At 34.1% G+C, this 8,906-nt stretch overlaps 3 protein-coding genes across 5 annotated transcripts in view; all 3 read right to left on the reverse strand.

Annotated features, from left to right (window-relative positions):
- Positions 1–3,378, reverse strand: part of LOC136041932 (uncharacterized) — a 50,728-nt gene extending 47,350 nt beyond the window's left edge. Inside the window, exon 1 of one of the 2 annotated variants that reach the window (XM_065726735.1) lies at positions 3,295–3,378. In XM_065726735.1, coding sequence (XP_065582807.1) covers positions 3,295–3,312 — 18 coding nt within the window. In that variant the 5' untranslated portion in view covers positions 3,313–3,378. Of the gene's footprint in view, positions 1–3,043; positions 3,219–3,294 lie in introns of those variants that run through there. The other variant, XM_065726736.1, reaches the window with a different exon arrangement.
- Positions 3,379–7,611: 4,233 nt separating this feature from the next.
- Positions 7,612–8,571, reverse strand: LOC136041933 (acyl-CoA-binding domain-containing protein 6-like). Its single transcript, XM_065726738.1, has one exon. It carries the CDS (start codon positions 8,569–8,571, stop codon positions 7,867–7,869), a length of 705 nt encoding a protein of 234 aa, XP_065582810.1. The 3' UTR covers positions 7,612–7,866.
- A 3-nt stretch (positions 8,572–8,574) lies between these two features.
- Positions 8,575–8,906, reverse strand: part of LOC136041934 (histone-arginine methyltransferase METTL23-like) — a 240,388-nt gene continuing 240,056 nt past the window's right edge. For both annotated transcript variants that reach the window (XM_065726740.1, XM_065726739.1), the window contains exon 4: positions 8,575–8,787. In XM_065726740.1, coding sequence (XP_065582812.1) covers positions 8,575–8,787 — 213 coding nt within the window. The remainder of the gene's footprint in view (positions 8,788–8,906) is intronic.

Below are 8,906 nucleotides of genomic sequence, written 5' to 3' on the forward strand. Positions count from 1 at the left end.
AATTATGAAAAGGAAAAATACCCTTAAGAAGCAGCATAACCAAGGACGTATCCAGGACTTTTGCTTGGGGAGGGAGGGGGTACAAAATAACGATAAATAAAAGTTCAAATAGTAATGAATCCTTTTAATTGACAGTAAATTTCACAAAAAACCACTAGGTATTTCGGTTACATATGTAGTTACCGTCATCAGTAGTAATATTGATGTATTCTGACGGGCACTGCATATGTGACCAAAATATCTAGCATTTTTGCTGAAATTTATCACCGTGTATTAAAAAGTTTAAAACCTTGTATTATCTATTTGAACTCGTATTTATCGTCATGGAAAGGCAGTGTGGTCTTCGAAATTATCTATTACAAAATTACACTTTAAAAAACACGTCAAATATTGTTTGTATGCATTTTTTCTTATGTTTTTACGAGTCGGGAGCAAATATCAGGGGCGATTTTCAAACCTGGTGTGCCTCCCACCCCTGGATACAACCTTGATGAAACTTATTTAATCGAATCAAAGATTCTAAAAACATCGGTACGGCAATCTTATGTAGGGCGGTTACAGTTGTGTGTCTATGATGATAATAATTTATTTTCTCACCCAAAGGGTACAAAAAACAACTAGAGTGCAAAAATTAAACAGCAAAAACAAATGCCAATATACGAATGTAACATTAACTACTGAAGAACAATACAAAACACTAAGTAGACGGGTCAGCAGATTAACAGCATTTCCCTTAGGGGTGATCGTGTCAAACCAGTGGAGCAGAAAATCAGAAAATTTTGTTTAAACTTTGAACAAATTTATGTTCTAAAATCTTTTTAACCATAAATTTGGTGTTCTAGTGCCCACTTCAAGTAACAAAATGATAACGCCAGAGTAAAGTACAGTTTTCAGCAATTTAGCATTAACTCTGGACTTTTTTCCAGCCAAATTGCTGATGCACCAAACAATTCGTGGTAACGAACTGTAAGTAAGGAGTGACGTGGTTCAATAGTAATCGAAACTCTAAAAAACGAAATTTGGTATTAACAGTATATTAAGAGAATTGGCTTGTTATGCTGATTCCAAATATATAAGATTCATTAAGCTTAGTGTGACCCATCAAAAGCTAAGGGTCTGAGAAAATTTGCCTGATTTTCGAAAATAAGGGAAATACTCCCTAAAAGTCAACGAACCTTGATGAAAACCGCACCACCAGAGTTAGCGTGTCAGAGAATCCTATTTTTGAGATTTCAAGCTCCTATCTACAAAACTGTCGAATTTGGTAACTTTTACCATAAGAAAGACCACGGATGCGTGTTTATTCGTTTTTTGTTGTTTTTTTTCCCAGGGATGATCGTATCAAACCACTGGTGCTAGAGCATCGCGAGATGAGTCATCTGAACGGAAAATTAAAATTTCAAGTGCCCTTTTTAAGTGACCAAATAATTGGAGAGAAGCAAGCCCCCCTACCACGTCCCTTTCCCCCCAAAATCGTTCAATCAAAATTTTGAGTCAGCCATTTTGTTCAGCATAGTTAAAAGGTCCGTGAACTATGCCTTTTGGGATAGTTTGACCCCCACGGCCTCTGGAGGAGGGTCCTTAAGTTATCAAATTTGCCCATTGCTTATGTATGGTATTTGTTACTGAGTTTGCTTGCGTTTGCATTACGTTTAAGTTTGCATACGTTTTTCAGGTGGGGTAAGGATGGTGAATTTTCCGCTGGGGGGATTTCCCATGGGGAAGAATGTTCCCGGGGACTGAAATTTTCAGAGGAAATTTTACACTGGGGGAATATGCCGGAATTTCTGTGAGAAATTATTTTTATATGCTTAACTTTCTCTTCGCTGACTCAATTTTAGGTCTTGAGATTTTAAGAGTAAATTTTTAAGGGTAAGTAATTGTCCGGGGTGAATTTTCACCGGGATTGAATTTTCTAGAGGATCTTTCAGTGGAGGGGCATTTTCAGTGGAGGTGGATAAGATATTATTTAACAAACCATCAAACACTAAATAAAAAAAAAACAAGTTTTTTTTAACTGAAAGTAAGGAGTAACATTAAAAATTAAAACGAACAGGAATTGTTGCGAATATGGAGAGATTAATCCCTCCTAAATACCTCACTATTTACGCTAATGTCTGAATTTTGTCCCAATTCTTTAATAATGACTCATGAAACAGAAGAGTCGCTTAATTAGAACAATTAAATGATTTTTTAAAGTACTAAAAACCTTTAGTGTGAAGAACGAGGTGATGAGGAGAGGGCAACCCCCTTCATATACCGGAAAGGGCTGTAATTTTATAAATTTGCTCATAATGTTTACATATAGTATTTTTTATTGAAATGTGCTACAGGTCGAAATATCACCGGTTCAAACGTGGTTGTCCCCTGATTTTAGTCAGAAAAAAGTGAAGAGCTATAACATTGAATTAAAAAAAGGTAATCAAAAATTGTATCAAACAATTATAAAAAACAGTCTATCAAACAGTTATATGTATTTTGTATTATTGGAAAAACAATAAGAAATTTAAATGAAAAAACAAGTTTTTAAGCTGAAAGTAAAAGCGACATTAAAACCAAAAATGAAGAAGAATTATTCCCTATATTAAAGGGGTGTCCCCTCCTGATCACCTTGCTCTTTATGCTTAAGTTTGACTCTTTGTCACAGCTATACTTTTTAAAGTAATAAAACACTTCAGCGTTAAGAGCGATGTGTTGAGGAGGGGACACCTTTCATGCACGGAATAATTTCTGTTTATTTTAAGTTTTAAAGTCGCTCCTTACTTTCACTTAAAAAGAACTTGTTTTTTTTGTTTAACTTTAAAGTTAGATCCGGCAAAGCATCCTTTTGAGTTTCCTCGGCTAGTTGCTGGGTGGACTGGGTCAAATTGGCCTTGGAATGGTTCATTATAGGGTAAAACATAACTTCCAAATAAACTTTCTTGTGTTTTTTTTAGTCAGGTCAATGAAGCTTTCCTAGACTCGTTCTAAGATCAATTCCTAAAAATCTCTATAAGTCTGCCTGAGGGTATACCAAATTATTCTAAACAATCAGCAATTTTACCTGGATTTTAAGCATTCATTCTTATCCTTCAAATTTGTGTTTCAGATAGACTTTAAGCAATGGTGAAAATCTCAACCAGGAAAAATACTAAAAATTCATTCTTGAACACGAATAGTATAATATACTGATTTGTGCAAAAAAGAAGAGTCACTCAGCAAGTGAGAAAGTTGCTGATGCATACACATTAATTAATCACTATGTCCGAGTACTACTTCTAGGATTATGATTCAGACGCCAAAAAAATAAATTACCTTTTGAAGATCAAACATGACTAAAATTACAAAGATTAACCGTAATAACCTATCTATTCACGATCCATATATTCGCTTAATGTAACGTAACGCTATTTAATGTATTATGGGCATTTTGCTTCTTTTCTTAATTGTGTGGCTTATAGCGACGCCTTTAGGTTCCAATCAATAGTAGTTCTACAACTACTAATCCGTTGTCTATCGTTATGTGGTTGTCAAATTGTCAGGTAAAACCCCATATGGCGTATTTGCAAATACATTTTTGAATAAAAAATATAAGATTCTATGACTTGGATCCCACGAATTATATTTAATATCAATATCTTCTCAAAAACCCACTTGGGCAGAACTGCGAAGACATTAATCGTTCAATAAGTATGAATTTCCATTTTGCACCGCAAGTACATACGTAATATTTATGAACCATTTTAAACATTTTTAGCTTTACTTAGCGAAAGCCATAATATAACAGGACTTAAAGATACGTTGATTTTTTTACCCTATCACAGGAAACGAAAATGCTGGGCCAAGAGGAAAAAATATGAAAAAGCCTTAGCCCTATTTAAAATTATTAACATTTTCAAAAATTAAAACAAAAATATTTGAAAAATACATTTAGCTCCCAATACAAAAAAGTTATTATTAAAATAAAGCTATCATTTTTCCTGCAATCCACAAAAATAAAAATTTTAAAACTAAATTTAAACTTTCAAGTTTAAACTTTAACTATTGAAGGACGATTTCTTATCACATGATAAACCCATCCTTTATTTTCACTCTCTAAAGTTTGAATTTTTCGGGCAGCTGGAAAAAAGTTCTCTATTTTTTTGTACACTTATAGATAAAAATGTTAACATTTCTATATTTTTGTTTTACCCACCTTGGTCACCTTCTTCCCCATTCAAACACTGTATTCTTGCAATAAATGTAGTATGTTAGTTTCAGTCACCATGGCACAGAGTTAATGATAATCTTTTCATTGAATGGTGCTTTCACACTACAGTGTAGAGTCTTTCACACCAACATTATTTAAAACTACGTCAAGTTCTTCAATCCTACGAAGGAAATTTTATCCGTAATGCAGGCAGTGCCAAGTAGGCGAAGCAATCGAGCTCCGCATAAAATTTTAGGTTGTGTAAGCTTATCATACGTTACAGGAAGTCAATAAAGCAAAAACAGAATGAAATTTCTGAATGGACAATTCATGAATTTTAAAAATAAATTAGTATATTTTCCCTAGAAAGTCTTACATACTTGATCAGAGCTTGAGTCTCCACGTCCGTTGTAAATTTAAATTTTGACCAGTTTGCTTATGATAATTTTAGACTATGATTATAATGGTTTTATGAAATTTTGCGTTAGCCTAGTGTCCGGGCCCCAGCATGGTACGCGGCAGGCTTCTATATATGGATTCTCATTGTCCCTTGTGTTCTAACCGCAAACAGTTTGCTGTCTTTTCATATTGCAGATTTTCATTTATTATATATATATATATATATATATATATATATATATATATATATATATATATATATATATATATATATATATATATATATATTAAGGAGAAATTCTATCTGTATTTACCTTTTTTTTTTATCTATTGTCCTAATTGTTTTGTTTCTCCTTTCATGGAGGCCATAACTCATTTTGAAATATTATTTAGCTCCTCTGCAGTCGAATCACCATAAGGATCGTTATTAAGATCCTAACAATTCATAAGGATTGTTAGTTATTGCTTTAAAAAAAGAAAGAAAAAAGAATTGGGTTTGAATGAAGTTCAAATCTCTATATTACATTTGACTTGGGCAAAACATTAATTAACATACATAAAACGACCCCAATGATATTGCTACTAAATTAACCTTTTGCAAGACTTATATACTCTTAATGCAAAATAATCTGCGGGCGAGGACAAGAGACAGCTGCTTCTTGAAAAAAAAAAACTTTCTATAGCGAACGGCTAATCAATGATTTAATGGGAAAATCTATTCCAGATTAATAATCCTTTTTAAAAATTTGTATACTTAATCCTTGCTGCTGTACTAAAGGGATTTTTTATTTAGGATTATGTTTATTCATTAAGATATGTTCGACTTTTAGATGCTTTAATTTGGAGAAGTTGATGATAAAATAAAGCTACAGCATAGATTCTTGTTTTAGTGAAAATATTTAACAGTGGATAGATTAACTGAACACAAGTTTGGGCTTCCCCATCAGGTCACAGCCTCGTAAGTCATATTGGACCTTCGACACCAAGGCCCAATGGAATGCCGCTCCACAAATGTGATTCATCGGTCAAGGTCGCCGATCCACATTTGTGATTGTCTCCCGGACAAAAACTGTCACGCCCCGTTTCATGTTTACCGTTTAATATAGAATTATACAAACTCAAGAGCATATTTGAGCATGAGATGATGAAAAAAAAATGATACCACTGAAAACTGCTTTTTACAGTCTTTTTCATCTAGAAAGCTTCTGTTTTGATCCATAGGCCTCGAACGATTTACTCCAGCTATGGAGCTACTGCATTCAGTTGGTTCACGAACCTTAAGACCCAACTTAACCAAGAACCTAGCAAGATGTCAAACCTCACATGGCACTTGCCCTAGAAGCAGATGCTCAGCAAGAGATCAGACTTGAAACCTCCTAAATACACAGCTTAAGCCCTAGCTGCTAATCCCTACAGCAATTAAATTCTCTTTCATGGATGCAAACAAAGCAGCCCTTTCAGTACCAGTCAGATCAGGTATAGAAACCCAAAAAAGAAACTGTGACTGTTTACCAGGTTGACTGAACTTCAAAAGCTCACCTAGTAATTAGGCTATGGACGGAAGACTTTGAAAGCCCTATCCTCATCCTTCAATCAGAGGTCACTTAAGGCAAAGGCCTCGAGAGCTAAGGTACAACTTACTACTGATCTTGTTTCATTTACTTTCACCAGGAACTCTCAAAATCTAAAAAAAAAAAAATATATTCATTTTGCTTACATTTTCATCTAGGATGCTTAAATAACCAATATAAACAAAGTATAAGAGAGTTTTACTTCCCCAGTTGATTCCATGTTCTCCCATTGTCTTTGCTGTACTCCTTAGAACAAAATACATCAAAATTATTCAAATAAAAGAGGATGGGACGCAATCCTGCTTAACTCCTGATTTAATACAAAATCAGGTGTTAATCTCATTTTCTACTTTAACGGCAGAAATGCTATTGTCGTACATAGCACAGCTTACTTAAATGTATTTATCTGTAATACCATACTTAGATGGGACCTTTGTCAAAGCTTTTTCATTAGCTGAATCAAAAGCTTGCTCGTAATCTATAAAACTGAGGACTAAAGGGGTTTCATGACTCAGGCAGTTCTAAATTATTTCTCTTAAAACTGTATCTACAGCATCTCGAAGTCTAAAAAATATCATCATACTAAGTAATTTGCTTCCTATAGAAACCTAGCTAATGTCTCTATAATTACTACCTTCACCCTTATCACCTGTCTTGTAGAGGGGTTTAATTAGAGTTTTCCCAAAAACACTAGGTACTTCCAGCTCTCAAAAATAATGTTCACAATTTTCAATAATTTATCTCTACTTCATATATATATCCTCAAAATTTTCTGCCCCTCTCACTTATAGTTCTTTCCTTATTAATAATTGAGGCACCGTTCCTACCTTTAACTGGGACAAGTTCAGGTAAACTATTTCCTCTCAATTTATTAAAACGCCAGTATAATATTTTACTATTATGCCGTTAGGCACTAAATTATATTTTATTACTTCATACTAAATATACAATAAAAACAAAAATCAGATGAAAGTGAATAGAATTCAGTAAAACTAAAAGAAGATAATTTCCGTTCATTCCAGGATGTAGCCCTCTACTTTCACTTGAAAAAACGAATATTCAAAATTTAAAAAAACCTAAATATTCAACCAAGTGCAGATGATGAAGTATTAAAAGATCTTGTTTGGCTAAACGACTACTAAGGCCTTATTTACACGATTCTACCTATACAGTTAAACCTAGGACCTCAGAATGGCATGTTTTTGTGGTTTATATTGGCTGTTTTTGATCATTTAACTATCAAGTCCGTCCTTTTCTGTTAAAAAGCCTTACTTCTCCGATATTTATTCTTTTTTTTTTAGGAAGATAGGCAGATTGGTCACCCAACTACAGAGACCTTACTCCTCTGATGAAACAATTCAAATACTTTAAAAGGCTGATCACGACTTAGAGTTATGTAAGAATGACGGATTTCGACCTTCTGTTTTCTCCAATTTAGTCTTAAAGGAAACAACGAAAAATTCATGAAGCATATCGAGCGAAAAGGGCCTTCTTTATTATCAAAAAAATTAAGTAACACTTTATTCTCACAAAACCAGTGGCTAGTCTACAGACCCTCATTTTTCCTAATCATTATCAACTGGTTATTTCACCTTCTTAAAATAGGTGTAATACAACTATCCAAAATTCAAAAGATTCACAACAAGATTTTGTCAAAATCTTAGTTTGGTTTTGAAGGAAAAGAAAAGCAAGAGGAACCAATCTGTATGACATTTGAACCGGATTAGTTCACAATAAAGTTGCCATTTTTATCCTCTCAGAAGCAACAGCTCTGGGAGTTAGTCCTTCACTGTCTTTCACATTAACATCAGCCCCGAATTCCAATAAAATTTTCAAACATTCAACATTGTCACACAAAGCAGCATAATGGAGTGGCGATTGACCATCTTCATCCCTTTTGTCTACGTCAGCTCCTCTTTCAAGCAAAAAGCGGAGGACTTCAATTGAATTTCTGTCTGAAGCCCAGTGAATCAATGACAATCCACTTTCGTCTGTCACGTTTACATCGACAACTGACAATGCTTCCTTAAGGGCAGCGAGGTTGTTTTCTTTACAAAAGTCGAAAATATTTTTGTCCGTTTCCGATAAAATTATTTCATCATTTCTTATACAGCTAACACTAACCCAAGGTTTCGTTTTAGCACTTTGAAACTCAGGATTAATTCTTCGAACTACGTCAGTGTACTGTGATTGAGCTTCCTCTTTAGATATATTCTCTAGTTTTTTCCATGCTGACCATTTCTTACTGCCTTTGAAATCCCAAAACCCTGGTTTCGGTGTTGTACAAGGACCTTCAGTAGCTTGCTTATAATACCCATATAATTCCAATAGGCAGCTTTCTTGAAGAGAACCAGCAACTCCTTTGACATAGGCGATAGCAAGATCGAAATCTTTGTCAATTTCATCAGAGAGGCCATCGTTAAAAGACTCCATATCTCAGCTTTTAGTTATCTCGTAAAGATTGATAATATGACCACTTAAAAAATCGCTAAAATTTTCTAAACACCCGTCATCCAAATTTTCTGTGTTGATTAGCTTGCACTTTAGACCCCACTTTAGCAAAATGGATCTGATTGACCAGTCTGCGCTACGCTCTTGGTAGGAAAATATAAATTTCGCTGTTGGGTTTTCTTCGAGCAGATAAGCAACCTGTAAATAGCGAAACTGGAATTATACTACTTGAGATACTTTGAAACTATTATAATTATAGAAAGACTAGTTAAATTAATCGTTGAATTGTCTGAATTGCTATGATGAGGGATGTGATT

Source organism: Artemia franciscana, unplaced genomic scaffold (genome assembly GCF_032884065.1).
Source record: "Artemia franciscana unplaced genomic scaffold, ASM3288406v1 PGA_scaffold_50, whole genome shotgun sequence".
NCBI classification, from domain to species: Eukaryota; Metazoa; Arthropoda; class Branchiopoda; order Anostraca; family Artemiidae; genus Artemia; species Artemia franciscana.

What these genes read in the sequence shown, in the direction of transcription:
- LOC136041933 (XM_065726738.1), bottom strand. Translation starts at nt 8,571, where the DNA reads ATGGAGTCTTTTAACGATGGCCTCTCTGATGAAATTGACAAAGATTTC.